The following is a 23,491-nucleotide window of genomic DNA, read 5'->3' as shown; positions in this document are numbered from 1 at the left end:
AAGTGGAAATGTCAATTGCGAATTATCTAATAACAATCATTATAATTAAGCAATCATGTGATCGGAAATGTAATTATTGTGTGTGTATGTTTGTGGGTGCAGTGGGACGTTAGGACTGAGGAGGGTGTCCCAAGAGACTGTATTAATTTCTCTTCTTTCATTTTGGCCGGAGAACTTTCCCCTTATTGTGTGTCTTGTGGGGCCAGCAGGGGTCGTCAAGAGGGCTTTATTAACTAGTAGCCCTAGGTGTTGTTATATTTTAGGGGCGGGGTTGTGGCACCAAAGTCGAGGGGCTTTACAGGGTTATGTATTAATATTAATGCATGTTTCAAATGAGGAACAGGAATTTGAGTTGTGGGCTGGCCGCTGAGCAAAGCAGTCACGGATCCCTTAACGCGATTTTCTTCATTTTGTGTGACCACCAGCACCAGCAAAGGGGGAGTGTTTTGTTGTAATCAGAAGTTCAGACACACACAAGCACACTATTGGACTTTCTTCTGCATTGGATTGTTGTTGTTGTTTTTTTTTTATAAATGTTGAAATATATATATTTTTACCATGGTCCCGTGTGTGTGTCGGTGGGTGACACTGCTGCCAATAATCTTAACACACACACACACACACCGTGTAGCAGCAACCTCTCCTGAGACTCTTCGCCGTGTGCTCGTCGGCCAATCCGAGACTTCTCCTGGTGCCTCTTAATTAAGGCCCTCGTCAGGCACAGAGCAGCTGGGCCCGGTCTGGCTTAACTGGCACTCGCTTTAATTGCAATGCGGTATTTCCACGTCCGTCTTGGCCGCTCGGTTGAGAGGACTTGTTTCTGAGCTGTAGTTGACTTTGGTATCGGCCACTGTGAATGCTTGCAGATGCTGAGTCCAGATGCCTTTAGTCAAGCTAATTGAGCGCCGCACGATGAAGATGACGCTCTGCTTTTACAATTGATGTACAACATGCTTGGTACCCTAAAACTGACCAAATCAGTAATAACTTAAAAATACTGAAAATTGGCTAATGAAAAACAGGCATGCAAGCAATGTTAAAAAGAAATGAAAGTGTCTCAGACAAAACTGTGGGTACTATATTGTTTGCAGAATGTTTTGAGGCAAACAGTTATAATTTCTGTAACTCTCAGTGCGGCTTGCCCACCTGGCGAGGCGTAATTTAACCCAGAACTGCTTCAGCAGTCTGAGGTTTGAAGTCTGCCTTCTCCAGACTGCATTTCAGCTCCTTCCATAATTACATTGGATTCAGAGCAACACTCATGGAAGGCCACTGCAGAATAGTCCACTGTGGGTTTTTAGCAGTTCTTGTTTTTGTTTTTTGTTTTGGGGTCTTAAATTGTTGGAGGACCCATGCCCCGCTCCTGAAGACAAGCTTTCTGACATTGGCCAGCACATTTCGCTCCGGAATGCATTGATAGTTTTGAGATTTCGTTGTACCCTGTACAGATTCAAGACACCCTGAAATGGATGTAGTAGAGCAGCCATAAATATAATTGAGTCTTCTTCATGTATTGCCATAGTGTTTTTCTTGTTGTTGTTAAATGTACAGCTGATGTGACATGTCCAATAGATAGTTTTGTCTCATCCTTCCAAATAAGGGATGGATGGTTTGAGGAAAGTCAAGAATGTCAAAACTAGAAAGCCACATTTCATGTTGGAGTGTCTGTGTAGCCCCAGCGGCACAATTCTTCAAAAGCTTTGTGTCTTTCGAATTCAAGTCTTTACTCGTGCACGCTCTACTGCATGTGCGCACGCCAGTGCATTAAAACACAGAGCCTGCCTCTTTATCCCAGGGATTATGGTTAAATAAAATGCTGAGATTGTGGCGGCCAGCGGTTGATAAAGCCCAAGTCGGCGCAAGGGAAAGAAAATTAATTATAGTTGATAAAATCAAAGCCAAGGGGATAGTTACCTGCTTGTTGGGGAGTTTAGTCATTGATATTTCTGAACATACTGTTCGACAAACACACACACACAGAAGATTGCGCTTGAACGAGACACTGTGATGTGTATATGCATGGTTTTGCACACTTTAGATTTTGGTGAGGCATCTTCAATTGAAAGCACAGTTAGGCTTTCCACCAGTAGTTCCTAACCTACCGTAAGTTTCATACGCGCATTCACAGAACCCTTCGTAATTGGAAAAATAAAATGGGGTTTATTTCAAATACAAAGCAGATATATATTTTTATTTGTCCACAAAATGAACCATACATCATTTTCACACAAAATCAGTGTTCAAAGAACAAAACCAACAAAATATGAATTTTCAGACACAAAAAAAACCCTAATTAAATTCTCTAAAAAATTACTGTAAATGAATGGGAATTTTGCTGTTGCCTTTCAACGTGGAAAGTGCCACTCTTGCATCATTTTCACAACACTCTGTTCCTTTTCTTTGTTTTTATGTCTACAATCCTCGAAAATGATTGTTCGCTAAGGTTCTTCTGGTGGTAATAAGAAGACATAGTCACAGCTTTAAGATGGATTCAGGTCTGAGTCGATAATCACACCAAGATTTCCCACTTGATTTTTGGCTGTCAATGACATGGAACATGGAAGTGGTGGAATGCTGTTTTGGGCTGGAATCATAGAGAGTGAGATGGTAGGCCCCTTTCGGTTGTCTGAAGGTGTCAAAATGACCACTGCAAAATATGTGGCATTTCTAAGTTTCTTTCCTTAAAATAAAATAACTCTCATGCAAGACAAGGCACCATTCCACGATGCAAAAAATATAATTGAAGCTTGAGCTGCTGTGAGTATAAAGGGAGAAAAAGTAATGGTTTTGGCCACCACCATTCCCTGACATCAACCCTATTGAGAACCTGTGGAGCATAAAGGAAGATCGCTGCGCATTGGTATACTGTGCCTCCAAACTGCAAAAATGTGATGAAATTCTTGTATCCTCAGATCTAGGCAGAATCTATCCATGAACTTATAATTAAAATTCTAAGTTGGATGGCTCTAAATGGATGACAGGGGTGTTGAGGTGATATCGCTAAAGATGTATTTGAATGGAAACACCATATTGTGGAACACTGTATTTTGAGTAATTTTTCATTTGATTTAAAAAAAAATAAAAATAGTTGTGTTCATGGTAGTTTTGTACAAAAAAAAATATTATTATAGAAGTTAATTGTTGATGATCAAAACATTTCATTCACTGTGAATTGCATTGACTATTTTGGAAAATTAACATAAATGGCAAATAAATAATTTGTAACTTATACATTAACAACAAAAGAGGTATAACAATAACAATACTTTTTGGAGGATGAAAAATATCATTCATGTGGCTTTCTGCAAATGTGTTTTCAGGGGTTGGAAGACGGTAGTGCATCGCAACTTCTTGACTTGGTTTTTGTAATATACATTTACAACTACAAATTCTTACTGGCACATTATAGCTTTGGTTTGCAGTATTTATCCTGTCTCTCCACCTTAATATCTTTGTGGCTCTCCGGTCTGTTTGTGGTGAGTCTGTAAGCCGAACTGCGGTTGTATAGCAGAATGTGACCCTAATAGCGGCCACGTTCAAATTATGTCAGCCTCTCTGGGCTGGCAGCAACACCAAACAAAATGTTTTCATCCACACACCGCCAGTTTAGTAATTTTCTAGTACATTCTTGCCTAGTGGCAAGTGGCAAAATGATGGAGTCCAGCAATTGTCTTGTGTGGTCACTGTTAAGTCAAGTGTGAACAAAGAAACACATTTGGATCCACCAAGACTGTCTGGATGGACAACATTTGTCATGTGACTGGATTTTCTGTCCTCTTAGTGCAGATTGATCAATAGTAATTGGGTTGGAGTGTCTCGGGCCTGTTTCTCTCCTTTTGATTGTGCGCCCTTTGTGTCAGAAGACCAGGAGACGAAAGGCGCAGGGGCGTCAGACAAAAGAAGGCCAGCGCGCTGGACAGAATAGAAATGGACGATGGTTGATTGATTGATTCGTTTGAACATAAAACCAAAAATATAAGAAATAATTTGAAACGTTGTTGAAAAGCGCCGATGAATTACATCATTCGGCACAGTTTAATGTTCAAAAAGAGGAGGAGGAAGTAAAAACTCCAGTCCCCCCCCCCCCCCCCCCCCCCCCCCCCCCCCCCCTTGGTCTGTAAATAGTTTTTATCTTCTAATATCATGTTAACGATATATACAATGTTAACAACATATACAATATATTCTGTTACTGTATGTACTGTAACTAACCAAGTTAGGGCTGTCACTATCGCCTCTTTTTAGAATCAATTATCCTATAAATATTGTGTCGACGAACCAAGTAATTCCCCCCCCCCAAAAAAAATCACTTATGAAGGATGGACTTCTAACCTTTGTGTATAATATAAATGCATTGTGCAGAATGTGAGTTGAAGTAAATGAATTGAAGTCTTATTACTTATTATCTGTACATATCTTGCATGTTATATGCGTCATTGTCTGCAGGCGAAGACGAGACAACAGGACGTTCTAACTAGCGATAGTAGGGCTATAGAACATTCTAAGTTATAACTAGTGATTGTAGTGTATATTACATTTGCTAAAAAGTAAAAAAAAAAACAAAAAAAAAACCCAACACGTTACCTTAGGGCACCATGAAGCCTGCCCAGCCCGCGTGTGAATGTGCTATCCCAAGCTGGCGAGTTAAGCCACCTCCGGAGGAGGAAATTCATCAAAATGAAATTGAGGTTGCAACTCACTGGTTTTATTAAATTGCACCCATTCGATTTTTGTCCTTTTTCGGTTTAAAGGGATTCCAAAAACTTGGGTGTCCTCTGTCTACAGCACTGTATTCTAGCAGTGGTCCCAAGTTCCCAACCATAGATGCGAAGACTAGATACGCCAGCGCCCGGTAGCCGTTCGACTGTCGTGCCTACGTGGCGGCCATGTTGTTGAGGTTATGACGTTGCGAGGGTCTGCAACAAAAGCCCGTGCAAAAACACGTACAGTAACTAAACATGTTTCCGGGCGCCGCAAATATGCTTTCATTCATAATTTGTATTACTTTGAGGCAGACATTTTTGCATCCACCAATTTTTGGGGTTGAATGAGGTGATTTTTTTATTTTTATTTTTATTTTTTGGTGTGTGTGTTTGTTTGTTTGTTTTTCCCCCAGCGCTGATCCAAATAGTGGTCCTGTATTCTACATACAGTACATGTGTATAATACATCTATTATAAAGCCCAACATATGTGTTGATGGGCATGACCGACCGGGTATTTATTTATCATTACTCGCTAATCTGAAATAGTGTGCGAGGGTAATTTGTTGAATATCATCAAGTGGGATTTTCCAATCTTGTGTTCAGGACCCACAATCAGTCGTGGGTCAGTTTTTATCAGGTTGCAAATTGTCAGAGTAAAACACTGTCTTGACATTTTATTCGTCAAGCAAGATTATCTTGGCAAAAGGCTTTTTTGTGGTTATTGTAAACCATACATTTTGATTTACTATCATATATTTTATAGTATTGTATTTTAGTGCGTTTGGGTCCTCGATAAGAACCTTAAGTGTAATGTTAAATGTAATTTCGATTTTCAATGTAAATTGCTACCAAAGGCATCAAATCTGTATGTGTCATTTCAGCTTTTGACATGCAAACGAAAGAAATCAATTATAAAATGATGGGTGATAACATTTAGCCCATTAAAAAATATTTATTTCTTTATTGTAAGGCAAAATCCTTGGAAGAATTCTAGATAAAATCAACAAGATATAAAAAAAAAAAAATGTAGATGTAGTTGTATTGTCAAGTATCTTTCTCACCAGTGTCGCTCTCAATATTAGGTCTCTTTAATGACATATGTGAAAATGCGGCACGTTGAGCCCGGTGGCATTAGCAGGCAGGCATATTAGGCATAAACTCCAAGTTATAATCAAGCAAAGGCCCTGTTGTTCATATAAACGCCGCTTCAATTGAGCCTGTCCCACAGGGGAGGAGATTTCAGCAGCTACCGAGTGAACGTGACGGGAGTGAACATGCTTGGTCGAAGAGGGATGAAGGGATCACAGAAGCAAGAAGGAAGGAAGGACGGAAGGAAGGGGAGCTTGGGTACTGATCTTGAAGATTGCATAGATAAATATGGGAGTGGCATGGCGAATTACTGCCAGCAAATACAGAATGTTGTTTTTATCCACTGGGGTTTATTTGTCTGCAACTGGTACCCACCAACACCAACCTGTGTTTTGTTTGTATGTTTTAGTCCTAACAGTGGTTTTCTGATTTTACATTCGTTTCAGTTGATGTTAAAAAATGAGATGCGTGAGGCTCATCTACCACGTGACTCATTACAACTTTGTAAAGTTGAGTCTAGATGTAGAATTATTATATATTTTTTTCCTAATCTTGTGGTCAACTCATTTTTATGGTTAAAAAAAAAATGTTACTTCAAACATGGCCGGGACAGTTAACTAAGGGTTTATAATGGTATCAGTTAGGCCCTGAAACAGATTATTTGTATTATCATTATTTCCTATCCTTTGGGAACAATTGTGTCGGAATTCCCACCAATCATTTTAAAGGTTTTAAATTGCTCTCAATGTTCTTGCATGATGTCAGCCCCGGCGTGTTTGCCACAATCAGCACCACTGAAATAACTGCACGCACACATGAAGTTCTCACACTCGGAATGAGCATTATGCGGGAGACCCTATCGTTGTATTATTCAATCCAAATTCAAATGGGCTCATCAAGAAGGCTTCTTCTTTTTTATGATCTGTCAGAAGAGGAAGAGGATGGATTGAGCGGAGAGGAACAAATTAAACGAGAGTAAAGTAAGACCCCCCCTTTCCTGACAGCCTCCCTTGCTCGCCTGCTCTTGATGATATAAACACACATTTCCTGATTTGACAGGAGCTTGTTGTTTGACTCTCATTGTAAGTCACCTGCACAAGCTTTTTAACTCTCAATTGCTAGGTATTTTTTTGGTTCTCAATTTATTTATTTTTTGGTTCTCAGTTTAACTAGCTGACTGTGAGAGGAAATCATACACATTTGAAAGCTGCAGATGATAAAATCATGGATGGAATCGTTATTGGCACGGTGGCCGACTGGTTAGAGCGTCAGCCTCACAGTTCTGAGGTGCGGGGTCAATCCCCGTCCCCGCCTGTGTGGAGTTTGCATGTTCTCCCCGTGCCTGCGTGGGTTTTCTCCGGGCACTCCGGTTTCCTCCCACATCCCAAAAACATGCATTAATTGGAGACTCTAAATTGCCCGTAGGCATGACTGTGAGTGCGAATGGTTGTTAGTTTCTATGTGCCCTGCGATTGGCTGGCAACCAGTTCAGGGTGTACCCCGCCTCCTGCCCGATGACAGCTGGGATAGGCTCCAGCACGCCCGCGACCCTAGTGAGGAGAAGCGGCTCAGAAAATGGATGGATGGAATCGTTAATACTGGATTTTCACAAATGTGTTTTTAAGTAGTACCGTAATTTCTCGTGTATAATGCGCACCCATGTATAATACGCACCCCTAAAGTTGGCCTCAAAATTCTGGAAAACCCTTCTACCCATGTATAATGCATTTTTACAATGCATGATTTTGCTTATACCCATATGATTAAAACATGAACTATTATCTGTATTTTGTTAGTTTTTTGTAAAGAATAATTCTGAAGTTAAGCACTTTATTTGTACATGTAATACTTTTTTTTAATTTACTTGCTCTTATTTTGAAATTCACATCCCTAGTTTTATTTAGTAAATGAGAAAACACACAGATGTGCTCATATGTTTGATTACCCAGGCATAATTTGTAAGATGGGTACAATTCTTTAAAGAAAACATGAAGGGCCAGGCGAACCACATTTCATTTTATTTTAATGGGATTCAAATTAAACGGTCAAGCATTTCAGAAAAGCATTATCATAAAAAAAAACATAACCATCAGAAATTAATTATGGTTGTTGTTCAGTCATCAGTCATATTAAAGAAAGAAAAAAAAAAAAAAAAAAAAAATATATATATATATATATATATATATATATATATTTCACAAATTCTTCCAGGGTATGTAAACTTATCACCACAACTGTACATATATGCAGTCATACGTACCTTTGTCATATTGGAATGAAAGTGTAGGCTACACCTTTTTTATAACCACTAGATGGTGGTGGCATATGAGAATGAAAGTGTACATGTTTTTCATAAATTCTAGGTGGCGGTGGCATTTTGGAATTAACATGTACAGCTTTTTTATAACTACTAGATTGCGGCATAGATTTATAAAATGTGAACATTTTCTCATTTGCCCCTATACCTATGTATAATGCGCACTATTGACTTTTGACAATTTTTTTGGGGGGGGGAAATTGCGCATAATACACGAGAAATTACGGTATTTGTGTGTGAATGTGTATGTCTTAGGTCTTTACGAGTTTTTAATCTGTATGTGGTAGGTTGATTGAAGACTCTAAATTTGCCCGTAGGTGTGAATGTGAGTGCGAATGGTTGTTTGTTTCTATGTGCCCTGCGATTGGCTGGCGACCGGTTCAGGGTCTACCCCGCCTCCCGCCCGAAGAAAGCTGGGATAGGTTCCTGCAGCCCGCGACCCGAGTGTGGATAAGCGGTAAAGAAAAGGGATGGATGGATAATCTCTGTGTGTGTGTGTGTGTGTGTGCGTGTCTGTCTGTGTCCTTGTTGCCAAATGAAGTGCTGTGAGGCGTTGATTTTAATTCATGTACTTTGGGTTTCATTTTATGTATGAATAGTGCTGTACAAATAGTTTAATTAAGTGATTGATAAAGATAAAAGCTAATTACTAGTATTTGCGTAGGATAAGAATTAGATCTGCACATACGCCCTTAAAAGTCCCGGATTTTACCAAACCAACTTTTTCTAGTATTTGGGATGTAATAGTCTCTATGTTGCCCCAGTAAATGTTAAATATGAATTAAAATGGTCCACGAATTCTTAAATTCCAAACATTTTTCAGCTGAGAAGCCTGAAATCAGCTCAGTGGAAATTCTTGAGCTTATCTACGTCATTAGCGAAGATCTCTGCCTACCTCTCAGCTCCCGAGCCAATGCTGTCGAAATAACAAACGCGTGTAATCTGAAGTGGATCTTCTACACGGAGGCAACCAATCAGAGGAAAGGGGTACGTCGTAGCCAAATCTGGACAAAGTGGATGCAAAACTGGGTCAAACAGAAGTAGCTGCCAGAGGGGCCTTTTCTTAACACGCGTATGAAAAAACCAAGGTGTGGTTTGAAATGAAATTGACACTTTGATACTAAGTCCACGTTCAAGAGTCACTTTATAGAGGTCGAAAATAGCCAAAATATGGGACCTTTAACGTTCTCCGTCCATCTTGCCCCTTTCAAGTTTCGAACATGCATAACCTCTGCGTTTTGCCCACATTCTTCTTCTGACCTCCTTCCCGAAACTGTTCACCCAAAGTTAGAGCTACGTTTATGTTCACACTCCAGGTCAATTCAGATTTTTATTTTATTTTTTATTTTTTTTGCCCAGTATGACATGTATCAGATTTTTATTATTATTATTATTATTATTTTTATTTATTTATTTTTTGTCAATTTGAACAGTAAAATTCTGATTTTTATTTATTTATTTATTTTATTTTTTTTTTCATATCTGACCAAGGCCTCTTTCATACGGGAGTATAAATAAAATATGTATCTGATGCACAATTGATCAACAAAAGAGACGCACCGCAAAACAGCAATGGCGGACGAAGCAGCAGAAAACAGTCAGTGATGACAAGAAGATGCTTCACAACTGATAAATACAAAAAAATATTGGCTTCGGTTGCACAAAGTCCTTGAAATTGCGTCACGACGAGACCTCCGCAAGGGGCCATATTTACTTCCGTCAACACAGCGACTCGTGTTTGTGCGCGTGCGCAATGCGACGTCCTGATTTGTGCGCATGCGTGTGATGTCACGGACGCGTTCCATCCACAGTAGAAGCCGCATTTGTTTTTGTAATGTTAACGACTACAGATCGGATTTAACAAAAAATCCGAATTGGGCATCATGCCCGTGCACTGTCAACGTAGCCTGAGAGATGGCATCATTTCTAAAGGTGAATTTAGGAAGGGCACCAAACACCAAGCTGCTTTCCAAATGCCGTTTTTGGTATTCTTGTATTCCAAGCCTGAAGACCCAAGACCAGTCGGTTAGGGTTGCACTGGCACAGTCTGAAGATACAGATCTCTAGATGACGCAACTAACAAAAGCACTACGTTGCTTGTGGAAAAGAACAGCTGGAGGCATTCATGTACTGTATTTGAATGAAGCATTAAAAGACTGTATTAGCAGCCCCTCTTCTAATCCTCTTTTGTTCTGCTGCCCCCATCTCTGCAGAGGGGCCGCTCTAATTAAAGCCTAATAATTGTATTGTTTTAGAAAGTCTAAGGAGATGCAGCTTTCTGCTCCTTCCTCCATCAAGGGCTATCTCACCGGACTTCCCGGTGCGTGTGTATATGTGCGTGTGCTGGGTAAATTAAAACTTTTAAGCACCATTATTTAATTATCCCAGAGGCGGTGGATTTGGAGGACTAAATGGGAGCTCGGTGTGAGTGCGTGCATGCGTGCGTGTGCGTGTCTATCTACGTGTGTTTGTGTTCTGTTTGCGCACACAAATGTATGCTGCCGTCCTGGATTATTTCAGTTTTTCAATTTGCCCCATCTCTTTTGAATGTGTGTGTGTGTACGTGTACGATGCGTATTTGTGCGTGACCGTTATTGGTTCTTCCTCTGTTCCCCCTCCACACACACACACACACCCACCCACACACACATTGTACCGCTTGCAGATAAAAAGGCATTATGGTAAATTCCACTTAATGACATTTTTTTTTAATTTGGGGAACAGGGCCCAGTGAATGGAGCTTAATTACCGGGGCCAAAGATCCTTGGAAAATAACCCCTCGACGTCCCCAACCGGCGCCCATCATGGAGCGCTCCACAAAATGCCTCTGATTAACCACCGGCGTTTATCTCCCCCCCACCTACTTGCTCTGTATAATAACAAAAATAACAATCATGAAAATTCTCTGTGCCTTCCAGCCCCCCCCCCATTACTCCCACTTCCCACACCCGCTTGCGCTGCTTTCCACCCTCTCGCCCTCCGCCTGGCTCGCTCCCGCAGGAGGAAATTCATCAAAATGAAATTGAGGTTGCAACTCACTGGTTTTATTAAAATCTATTTACCCCTTACAGACATTGTGTGCCGCAGTATTTGTGTTCTTTGCTGCAGTTGAAAATGATATTTTCTGCCATGTACCGGTAGATGTACTGTATATATCTTCAGTTGTAAAATGCACACGCTTGTTAACTTGACCGCCTTTTGCTTTGAAAAGTGAAGTTTAAAGAAACGTTTGTGGCACTTTAGTGACAGTAATAGCTTTTTAATCCTGCGCGTACATGTAAAATAGCTTATTTTGAACTAAAATAGTTAAAGCCTCTATTTTTTTCTTAACAAAAGTTATGCCCACTTGCATTCCCAGCCCTTTTCGTCCATCTGTCGTCATAAACAATTGTCAGTATTGTGTTGCAAAAAGCCAAATGGATCAGCATTTAGATTCTTCTGGTGAAGTCATACTTCCTTTCTGGAACTGACTTATAAATCCATATACAGGATATATGCAAATGAAACTCTTCCCATCCTATGAATTTGAGTTTTTTGGGGGCGGCATTTTAAACCGGCACCATTTCTTATTCAATGTTTTAGGCATGAGTCATTCAGGGTTCTGTTCCTTTTTTTTATTTTTTTTTGAAGCACTCATGCTTGATTTGTGAAAAGCTGTCAAGAGTCACATCTGTGTGGTTGATATCGTCCAATAGATGGAGATAAATGTTGCCTTTTGAAAGAAAAATTCACGTTGCCGTCAGGGAACGGATATTAAAACGACACAATGATTACCTGTCGTCGGACACGCAGGCTGCTTTTGGATAACTTGGTCCTGCCGTATACACGCCCACGCACACTAACGTGCCAGCACAGTTTTCTTGGCCTTCTCTGGTCCCTGTTGATGAGCTCCCTGATTGGGCCATGCGGTTGCCATGCGGTTGCCAGACCGCGCCCCTGCTGCGTGGTAATTGGTGTCTATGGTGTTGCCACGTGGCCACGGGGCTTTGACTGACAGCTTTGGCCACCTGCCCTGCCCTGGCTGCCAGCATGGTGTGTAAATGGGGACGGGTGGGGGGTGGCATGGACTGGCAGGGGGTGAACAGTCAGCGTGTCATGAATAGGAGAGCGGGGTGGGCTGAGGTGGATAATCAGATGAAAAGTGAAAGAGACTCAACCAGGGTTATGGCACCTGCTTGTACGGTAGAACCTCGAAGGTCGAAAACTGTCTGTTACGGAATGTATGCAAACCTCACATTTTGAGGCTTGGGAAATAATGTAAATCTGTTGCAGAATCTAACTCACAAGTGTCATCATGCGTGCTGTGATCACGAGATTACAATCTGCAAAATTTGGGCCCTCACGTGACAAAACAGGATAGCGGACTTCCTGTGTATGCTAAGGCTAACGAGCATGAGTGCGGTTTGGTTAAATGATTGTTGTTTTCTGTATGGCTGGTGTTTTCGGACACGAACGAAACCTAAATATCGAATGTTATCTTTGGAGCCTCTGTGTGTTTAAAAAAACTAAAAAAAACGACGTATATTCTTCTCTTCTAATGGTCATCTTTTGACGGCCGTTGTTGAGGCTCCTCCTTTCGGGTGAAAAGTTGCTAACACGCTCAGTACAAAGCGAACTGAACTGAGCTCATGTCAGCTCCGTATGCCGAGTACTTGCCCGTTTTCTGGTATCTCACGCGACGGTTCGAAGCGCAGCTGTAGAGGGATTTTCTTTTTTCTTTTTTGGGGGGGGAAAATGTGTTTTCCTCTGGGGCACATACTTTAGCGGTTTCACCAGGGCCACCATAAGGCGGGCCTGGGGGACGGAGTCAAGACAATTCTAAGATTTCTCTTTCGGCAGGGCGTTTAAGTCGTTACCATTTTGCAGGATGAAGGATTTCTCAATCATTTTGGTTGCATCTTTAATTGACAGACAAAATGTTTCTATAGACCTCTTATTTCATTTTGAATGAAGAAAAGTTGAAACCGGGGGACTTTTTTCCTGAAATTAAGTGCAGCTGTACCTAAAATTCAAAGATTGAATTTGCCTTTTGAAGCAAAAAAAAAAAAAAAACTATTGCGGATTAGTTCACAAAAGTTAGAAACCTGCAGAACGGGTTTTATTAGACCTTAGAGGCCCCACTGTAATACAATAAAATGTAGCTTTTTAAAAAGATGCAAGTGTATTGCTTTTTGTGCAAAACCAGGCTCTCACTGAGAACTAGAATGCCGTGCAGCGCAGCCCAATGTGCAATGTCCCCGAAATCATCCCAGCAGAGAGCTCGAGAGCTTGACTTCCGATGGAAAGAGCAAGAAATGAACACAACGTAAATCTGATGCTAAAATCTATCATCTGCTTTACCGCTATTCATCTGTTAGCTGCCCACACACTTCGTGTTCTTTGGATGTTGTTGAACTATTTTTCTTAATTTGGTGACCCCTTTACCTTTCTTCCTGTCGGCATGTTTCCATGTCCGTGCATTGCCTCCTCACGTACTTTCTCAGTTCACTTGTTCTCCTATCCCTTTGTGATTGTATTTTTACATCCTTGGCCAGCCAGACTTTTCAGGCCCACAAGAAGAATGCGTGAAAGCTGTGCGCACGCACGTTGGCCAACCTTTCGTCTTGTTTAACCTTGCAGCGGGCAGCGTGGCGGGGCAAGGGTGATGTCACAAAGGAAACACTTTTCACAACCTCCACACTCCTCCCACCCCTCGCCATTGTCATGTATAGTGTCGCTAATCCGACCCTGTCGCTTCAGTATCAAACATAACCTCCATTTGAGGGGCCCCTCTTTCATTCCGGTGTTGTGTGTGTGTGTGTTTGTGTGTGTGTGTGTGCGCGCGCGCGCCCTGCTCGGTGTGTTAATGGGCCCAGTCAACAGTTTGGTACAATGGGCTGGCTGGTTTGGGGTTCCTGTTTAAGTGTCTGGACAGGGAAGGGGGAATAATAAAAAAGGCGCACCACCTCAAGGCTTTCGTCCGCCACTTAGAATAGTTGGGATTGCTTATTAAATGAGAACGTTTTGAAGGGTGGCTATGTGTCTTGTCATTATTTATCTTCTCCTTCGGTTATCTGTTTGAAACCGCTGTGCGGGGGCCGCTTCCCGCGAGGATGGCCCCGGCCGTGTGCGTTAGAGTGTGTGTATGCGCGTCACCCCAGGAGAGTTCATGGTTCATTAGCCACACATACACTTCCGTTCTGCAGTCAGTGGCAGCGCGCGCGCACACACACATACACACACACTCGCACACAGCCTACCCCCCCTCGCCTCTCCATCTCAGAGTAATCAGAGTACCTAAGAGAGAGACAGGTAGCATCTGTCGCCTTCTCTTTCTTGATCTTCCCTCCCTCTGTTCCTGTGTGGCCCCCCTACAATCCCTCCACGCCATTGTTTTGAACGTCCCTTGACAGCGCACTGACGGGCTCACGGGAGCGTGGTCCCTTATAAGTCAAATCCGTTTGGAGCGACTTGAGATTTTCTCCAGACGAGTTCGAGACCGCTTTTATCCAAAAGCCAGGTACACACATGGAAATAAAAGCGTCTTGTGTCCTTACTGCTCTTATGCAAGTGGGGGGTACTCGAGATGAGCGCCACAGCACGCCGCACGCGTTGCTAATGATGTGTCCGCCGACAATCAAGAATCTCGTCCCTCAAACCAGAAGTCTCAAGTGACAAATGTATCATGAGGCATTGCAGAGGAGGAGGTGGAAGTTAGGCTCGTAGCCATCTTCGCTCCATTGGGGCTGACAATTTCTTGCAACCTTTCTCCCAAGAATTTCTACACTGATAAAAGACACCAAATTACTTGGTCCTCCATTTGTGAACTCCGGCAGCGGCGCAAGCTTCAGCTCGCGTAGGAAAGGAAAACTCACTCTTAACACATCATCGCTGTCTTTTGTCGGAAGGGGGAGTTATCTTTTAGCCCGCGCCGTCCGTTCCGACTTGCGGGCTGGCTGAAGGGTTCGTCAGATGCAGCCAACATGGCGGCGGCGTCTCTCGAGCCTGCTTAGCCGCCAAGTGAAGCTGCCGCCATCTGCCTCTTCAGCTCCTTCACGTGTTGGGTTAGCATGTAGCGAGCAGCGAGCATCATTCTGGGTTTGAACAGGGCCTCAGAGTTGATTAGCATATTTTTCCCTTAGCTTAAAGACCACCACCCCCACACACCTTTTCTCTTCGCCAATCCTCTCTCCCCCCAGCCACGTTTGATTCCTCGGCCGTGACAAAGAGCTTCACCCTTTATCCGTGTGTGTTGCTGAGATGGGAGCCCCTTAGATTAAGGGAAAGCTTCCTGCTCTTTATTTGTGGAGTCCCCCTGGGAGACGCTTTTGGAAGGACTTTCGTTGAGTCCCCAACGCTGACACACGTGCACGCACACACACACACACACACACACACACCTACCTCTTCATCCACGCACACACCTTTAACCTTTATCTTCTTACAAACTGCTCATTGACTCAATAGCAGTTGTTTAATGGCAACTATGCACGCACACATCACACGGAGGCCCCCCAACCCGTTCGCAGTAGGCGAGCGAGCACTGCGGAGCTTCCCAGTTCATTTCTCTGTGCTAAACTGACCAAAACCAAGTTCAGTGAGATGCATGCGGATGGTACAAACAGAATCAATATGTGTAAAAAGCCACCTAAAAGGGGATTGTAGAAAAACTCTCTGGACCCATTCAAGCTGTTTAAACTAAAGATATAACAGAGGCATTTTCCATAAGGGCTCGGCTCGAGGTTTCCCTCCTTGTGATTAGTGTTTCAGTCAAGGATTTGCACTTGTCCTACAATTCCTTATCTTTTGAGCTTCTTTGCTTGAATAATGAAGCAAACAACTATTGATGCAAGATCTCAACAAGAATTCTTCAGCATGAAACATTTTACGATATTCTTTGAAATTAAGCGGTTTGTGAAACTGGGATTCATGCCTTATAGGAGAGAGCAATGTTTCCCAAACTTTATTGAGCCAGGACACATGTTTTACTTTGTAAAAAATCTCAAGGCACATCACCAAACAAAAATTTCAGTAAAAGGTGGACGCACGAGTTGCGGATGCTCAAACCCACAGACAGTATTTCGGGACTGCCCCATTATCCAAAGTTTTTGGACTGATCTTAGAGGCATATTAGCAAAACAAAAAAGATAATTTGCTGTTGAAACCTGAACCACCAACAGTTGCACAATGGATAAAAAAAATAAATAAAAATCGGACAAATATACTGAATGGAACAATTGGCAGCACAACTACAGCTGAAGACTGGTGTCTTGGAAAGAAGACGGAGATCAGTCGCGGACCTTGTTGAATAGGATACTGATTCCCTGTTTTTTGTTTTCTTTTGAAGGCCCAATCTCAGAACAATTATTGTTATGATGTAGATTATCTGTTCATTTTGACAAACTATAGTTAAAAAAAAAAAAAAAAAAAAAGTCGACACAAATGATGTACCTTCTGCCATCTAGTGGAAGAGCATTTAATTGTCTGCTTGTCACGATATGTCACTGTCATAGGTAGGTCAGCAAAATATACATTATTTGAAGTAAATCATTTTTAGAGGAATGAAGTTAGAGAGGATAATTTCCCATGGAACACCTGATCATATTTCATGGCACACTGGTTGGAAATCACTGGCTGAGAGCAACACACTCATTTTGCTTTGATCCACTGGCATATTGGAAAATTTGGAATGCTCGGGAATATGCGGAAGATGTCCGGCAGGATATATCACGGCCATCCATGGTTGTGCGCGTTTAGTTAAAGCATCACTTTTGAGTCAGTAAGTTGGATGTTGCGTGAGGGAGCGAAGGTGCCATCCAAACAGCAGCCATTTTAATTTGTTTGGCAGGGATGAGGGCTGATAACACTGCACCCAAACCACCGCAACCCCTCCCGCCGCCGCACATCGGGAAACGGGCAGAAAATGAGACAAAAAAGCGGGTCTGAGCAGAATAGCGATAAGGGCTCGGATACAGCGAGTCAGAAAATAAAGAGGGAGAGAAAAGCGTAATATTTGATTTTGGCTCAAGGCTGCATGTTTGTCCAAAGGCTAAAGACCATCAAGCAGCTAATCGCCGAGCCAGATGCGCGGCCGTGTCTGCGTGTGCTTGTGGAAGCATGCGAGCCCGTGGCGGGTCATTGCCACCGGCACGTAATTAATGCCGACAACATGCGTCTGTGGGTGTTTCCGTTACAATTGCTGGATGTCAGTTCGTGTTTTGTGCCTCTTCGGAGAATACGCTGATCTCCCCGGAGGCGCTGTTAGTGTCTCTCGTACAGATGTGCCGTGCTGCCGGTGTGGCTTTCTGTGTGCACCCGTGTGTGCGTAGCCGACTCTTATGGGAAACTAAGGTCTTCATGTTTCCCTATCAGTTTTGATTCTTCTGTTTATGAGTGGAAGGGCAAAATAGCTGTACCGCAATACGGTAGATTGCATCATATCTCTCACGGTACAGTATTGGTGCACTTTAGAAATCGATACAGTGGCGGTCAGACATCCATGTATAATAGATATAGAAATACTCAACACACCCCTGTTCAAATGCCAGGTTCTTCTTCTTTTCCTTTGGGCTTGACCCGTACGGAGTGGCCACAGCGCGTCCTCCATTTCCATGTCAGCCTATCTCCTGCATCCTCCTCTCGAACACCAACTGCCCTCGTGTCTTCCCTCACGACATCCATCGACCTTCTCTTTGGTCTTCCTCGAGCTCTCTTGCCTGGCAGCTCCATGCTCATCGTCCTTCTACCAAATACTCACCAACTCTCCTCTGGACGTGTCCAAACCATCCAAGAACTCTCCTGTCTGTCTCTCTCTGATCACCTCGGCTTTAGTGGTCCAGTCTTCTGGAAGCTCCTCCTGTCTCATCTCTTCCCGAAATCCCGCACAACACTCTTCCTGCTCTGCCTTTGTCTTCTTCAGCTTCCTCCCCACCACCAGACTCATCTTACACACCACCATCCGATGCTGTCTAGCCACACTCAGTAACCTCCTTCACATGACGTCGTCTGCACAAGATGTAGTCCAGCTGCGTGCTTCTACCTCCGCTCTTGGAGGTCACTTTATGGACACACAATATATCAAGCTTTCTCCTAATCATCATGTCAACCAACTCCTGAGCTTTTCCTGTCATAGTCCCAACATTCAAAGTCCTCACATTCAGTTCTAGGCTCTGTGCTTTCCTCTTCTCTTTCTTCCGAAGAACCCGCTTTCCACCTCTCCTTCGTCTTCGACCCACAGTAGCTGAATTTCTACCAGCGCCGGTGGCAGACGTTGTTAACCCGATCCTGTATGGAACGCTCATATTTGTTTGGCAAAGTTTGAAGCCGGATGCATCCCTCTGCATTTATCCGGGCTTGGGACCTGCCTACAGTTTGCACTGGCTTGTGCCCCCCATAGGCAAGGTTATTGTGATGTTAAAAAAAAGGAGACGAGGATAATCATTTCAAAACTTTTCCCACCACATTCCACCAAAACGTTTGTCGTTTATTGAAGTTGCAACTTTTTGGAGATTGTTTGTACAGCACCTATTTGTTCATACGTGGGCCCAAAAAAGGAGGCCACATGTTAGCTGTTAGCATTACGTGGTGAATTGATCAACAAAAGAAACATGGAGCTACCGGTATATCAAATGTATCCTTTCTAAGCAAGACAGAGTAAGAGGAGTACATCAGCCAGAGAATACGTTGCTGTTCAGCGTTTGAAGTGAAGCACTCTAGTTTTATTTCTACAATGTTGCACTTTGTGCAATTGAATTAAGAATACATTCTTTTTTCTGGTATCTTATTTTCTAAGATTTATTTGCCGCATTATTCTATTGCTCACCACAGATATGCTATATACAATTTGAACCACTAGACTTACAGCCATATAAAAAGGTATCATGTTGGGCTACCTTTATTTGAATAAATAAAAATTTAGATGTACGTATGTTTTTGTTCATTCCCCTTTCTTCTGGTTGCTGCTTTAATACCTTTACAGTGTAGAATCTAAATTCTGTATGCTGTGTTGGTGCACATTGTACAGCCTGTTGTAGAGAATGTTTTCTGTTTTTCCAGATTTTGAAGAAGATAAAGATGTCAGCTGGGTGGTTTCCGATAAGGACAGGGAGGTATGAGGGAAGAATTGAATCAAATCCCTAAGTGGTTCCATGTAAGTGTATGTTGATGATGTATTTACTGTGTGTGTTTCAGGCCCAAATCCTCAACAAAGATAAGCGAGCCAGGTCAGCCATATCGCGTGTTGCCAACAGATATTACACCGATAAGAATGTCCATTGCCGGAACTGCGATAAAACTGGACATCTATCCAAAAACTGCCCCGATCCCAAAGTCAGTGGTATTTTTTGTCTGCTTGAACATGTACAGCTTATGAGCATGTGTGGACAAACTGCTTGAATTTGTCTTTTTCTTTTCTCCCCTTGTGTGACTGCAGAAGTTGCCCGTTTGCTTCCTTTGTGGCGATCCCGGCCACATGTCCAGCAAGTGTCCCTTTAAGCACTGCAACAACTGCGGCCTTCCAGGTCACCTTTACGATTCCTGCAGCGAGAGGGCTTACTATCACAAACGGTGCCATCGCTGCGGCATGACAGGCCACTTCTTTGACGTGAGTACAGCTTCCTGTTGTGACGGGAAGCAGCAGGAGGCTGCGGTTACATTACTAACCGAGCATCCAGACTGTGTACGCGAGGGTCGGGTGAGAGGCAGCCCATGCGGCCCTCGAGCTCGCTCGGTGCGGTCTTCCAAGTTGGTGGAGGCCACGTGAATCAGTTCCAGCTTGTAATGATTTAAAAAAAGAAACAAAAACACACAGTGTCAGAGATCCAAAAACTGGAGATACTCAGCAGCTTGCGCTCACACGTTCTCCCCGGGTACAGTGTCCGTCACATTCAGATGCTAGTTAACGGCCAGTGTTGAGGGGGTGCGATAGCTTGCGCGGATTTGACTTGAAGTGCCGATAGTTTCCAATTGTATGTTAGCCTTAAGGTTGCGGGGCTGGTTTGTCGTTTGACAGTAACCGTCAGCTGAGAGTGGCCATAAACAGCTCGGAGCCTCTTTTTTTTTTTTTGAAGACGATTGAGTCATTCTTTCTGCCAAACTGCCGCTCGCCTGGAAGTTAGTTGAGTCACCTGCCACAATACGGCGCTCGTTATCTCCAGTCGCCACTGTGTAACATATCAACAGCCGCAACTGTTATGTTGTTTTTACATTTTAAAGGGTCTAACTTGTTGTGTAACGCATCACTTTAATGCCATGTTTTACAATGAACAGTTGGTGGGTTATTTTTACACTTGAAATTCCTTTAAAATGTAAATGTTAAGAATGCTGGTGTCAGTTAAAACGTGGCATGTTCAGTTCATTAAAGATGACAAAAGAATGAAAAAAAATTATCCTCAAGTCAAATGTCGACCAGCGTCCCGAAATATATTGTCAAGATTCCACTGTCTAAAAATTCACTCAGCTTGACATGAAAAGCATGTGAACAACGACATAAAGCGTTGGTCAAATATTCACTTTTGGCGTGTGTTGGCAAGTGTCTCCACACCTCCTCTTCGAGTAATAACGAGTCTAAGGGGGTCAGCACACGCTGCTGTTCACATTAATTGATACACTTGAGTAATTACAGCTCAGTTATGTCTCCACCAAGCTACATGTATGGGCCGAATATGTATGCGTGTGTGTGTTTGCTCGCACCGAAGGTTGAATCTAATGACCATCAATGACAATTATCCCGCCGCGACATCCATTATCGTGGCCAGCGACGCTACAGCATGGCGGCCGTAGATGCGTATACTGTAGCTGGAAAACCCTGCGCGGATGTCAGCAGCCCGCGTGGGTCTCGCTGTGCCTCACTTTCTTTTTCGCACTCCGTCAGTCAGTCATGTACTGTGCCCCGCGCGACGGATGAGTAAGCAGGTGAACACCAGAGGGAGACCAGCACACGGGCGGCACCCCGCCCATCCCCTTCTTTCTCTTTCAGAACCTTTTCTCACCTACTGCAACACATTTTCCATTTTCTGTGTGTAAAAGTGCAAATTGTAATTAGTTTTCGTGGGCGGCAAAACTTTATTTTGTGCTCTCAGCATGTGTGCGTGATTGTTTGTGTTGAAGGCGTGTGCGCGCGTTTTTGGAGAAGCGAGAGTCAGGTCTCTGTCCCATGGGCCTTTCTGTGTCTCTCATTAAAGACGGACGGTTGACGGAGCGCAAGTGTGTCGCTCGCCTCGCCTGTCGCCCTCGACAACAACACGCCACCCTGACGGTCTGGAGGGAGGAAAAAACATGTGTGGGGGGGTTTGGGGGCCTTAAAAGAACACGTGATGAGATGGAGAACGACACATCTGTTGAAATTCATATTTATCTTTCTGTTTATATCTTTAAGTGAAAAGCCCCGCTGCTCTAATAGACAATGTGACCAAATTGAATTTGATCATTTTTACTTTGGATTGAGTCCCTCATTGAGGAAGGAATTCGTTACGGTTGTCGTTTCCAGTGGCGTATAACCGGACTGTATCATCTAGTTGTTTTTCATCTTTATGTGGCCAAAAAACAGCTCTTAGTATGATGCGGTACAGTCGCTCACCAGCCCACACTACAAGCACAATAATCAACGTAATGTGTGAAATGAATCTCTTTCTGGCAAAACTGAACCTGATTATCTTTGTATTGGATCTCATGATGTATACGTTACAAGTGGTCATAATGTTACGGCTAGTAAATCTACTTTTCCTCCTCACAGTATCTTCTACTCACAGGGCGTGTAAGTAGATAAACCTTGCCGGCGGCAACTGCGGCATTTTCAATTTCCCAGTGGGAAGTGCCGGCATTTGAGAGAGGATGTCGGAACGCGATGGGAACAGCGTGCCGAAGCCCCGGAGATAATTCTTTCACCACACCAGGACAGAGCGACGAGGCAAGGCCGACTGTCGAGATTTTCATTCGCTGACGGCAGCGATGCGGCCGAGAAACGCAGGACAGTTTTTGGTTTGCGGGCGGCGACACCACAGCCTGTGTGTCACAATTAAACGTTAACAGCCCTTTTACACAAAAGCACCACTGAGCGCATCTAATGCTGTTGCGCTTGTTGTTCTCCCTCAAATGAGTCTGATTGGCTTTTTTTCTCCTTATGTCACAACACTTACTACATGTATTCATCTACTTTCTGAATGTTTTTCTCTGTGTGAATTTAATCAACAAACTAACTGTTCCCTTTTGCCCTGTGCAGGCCTGTCCAGAGATCTGGAGACAGTACCACATCTCGGTGAGTGTCTTGCAACAAACACACAACTGTCCATACTGAGCTACATAAGCCACTGCTGTCACTACCCGTCACTTGGTGCTTTCAAAATTTTGCAAAACACACTTGAACTCTCCCAAACATGTGGGAAAATGTGTTACGGTCCAATTAAACCAATCATTTCAAAAGGTATGTTTGTTGCAAACACAGCACTGCTCATCACCAAAAGAACAGCAAACCTACAGCGAAGCATATTGGTGGCAGCATCCTGCGTTTTTTTGTTGTCAGTTGGAACTCGCGACTTAATCAAGGTGGGGGGAATTGTGAACGCTTCCAGATAGCGGTGAGTGGTGGCACAAAACTTTCAGACTTCTGTTCGAAAGCAAAATAAAAAAGGTCGGGAAAAGCCTATTAAAACAGCTGAAATGTATTTGCGCTTCATCGGGGGCACTTAAATGGTGGCAGGAGTGTGCGGACTCACATTTAATTAATAACATTGTTCGAATGCGATTGAATGTGTGTGTTGTACCCGAACGAGTTCAATGAACCGAAGTTCATGAATGAGTTCATATTTTGTGCGAACGTGAATTGAACTTAGTTCATTTCTGCCTGATGAACAGTATTGCGAGCGTGCTCATTCTGGCGTCAAGGAACAACAACGTTTTCATTGAAGAGTGCCAGGGACTTGCAGGACAAAAGCCGTCCGGACACGCTATATACGAGCCTTCGTATGTCGGGGATGAACGCCGTATTTGGCAACCGCCATTCATGTTTATCTCATGTTTACGTTGCAGCAGCCTGTGCGGGCAAGGTGCGTTCAGGGACGCTATGTAAATGGGGAGCGAATGTGTTCTTTGGTTGTTTTGTAATGTGGTACACCATTGTAAAAATGGATTAGTAGGAAAATTATTATTCGTGCCAGAATGCTTTAGTTCAAACTCTGTACGATCACACTGTAATAATATGAATTTATTTTTCTTTAGTTTTCTTTCTCCATCCATAATAAAATCATTACATTTTAAAATCTTTTGAATTGCTATTTGCTAAACTTAAGCTTTACAGATACCATGTCTAGTCTTCAGTTAGTGGGAGAAGTGTCACTCATAGTAAAGGTGATGACAGCCGCCTAGTGGTAGCGCGTGTCTTTTTTTTTTTCCCTGTTATTTGAGGT

The 23,491-nt window shown here is 43.1% G+C and overlaps 1 protein-coding gene across 1 annotated transcript in view; it reads left to right on the top strand.

Annotated features, from left to right (window-relative positions):
• zcchc7 (zinc finger, CCHC domain containing 7) overlaps positions 1 to 23,491 on the top strand; it is a 45,534-nt gene that overhangs the window by 10,726 nt on the left and 11,317 nt on the right. The window contains exons 4-7 of the mRNA XM_061771261.1: positions 19,146 to 19,198; positions 19,281 to 19,418; positions 19,522 to 19,692; positions 22,309 to 22,344. Coding sequence (XP_061627245.1) covers positions 19,146 to 19,198; positions 19,281 to 19,418; positions 19,522 to 19,692; positions 22,309 to 22,344 — 398 coding nt within the window. The remainder of the gene's footprint in view (positions 1 to 19,145; positions 19,199 to 19,280; positions 19,419 to 19,521; positions 19,693 to 22,308; positions 22,345 to 23,491) is intronic.

This window comes from Phyllopteryx taeniolatus, chromosome 4 (assembly GCF_024500385.1).
Source record: "Phyllopteryx taeniolatus isolate TA_2022b chromosome 4, UOR_Ptae_1.2, whole genome shotgun sequence".
Classification (NCBI taxonomy): domain Eukaryota; kingdom Metazoa; phylum Chordata; class Actinopteri; order Syngnathiformes; family Syngnathidae; genus Phyllopteryx; species Phyllopteryx taeniolatus.
This window is presented reverse-complemented; position numbering and strand designations above follow the sequence as displayed.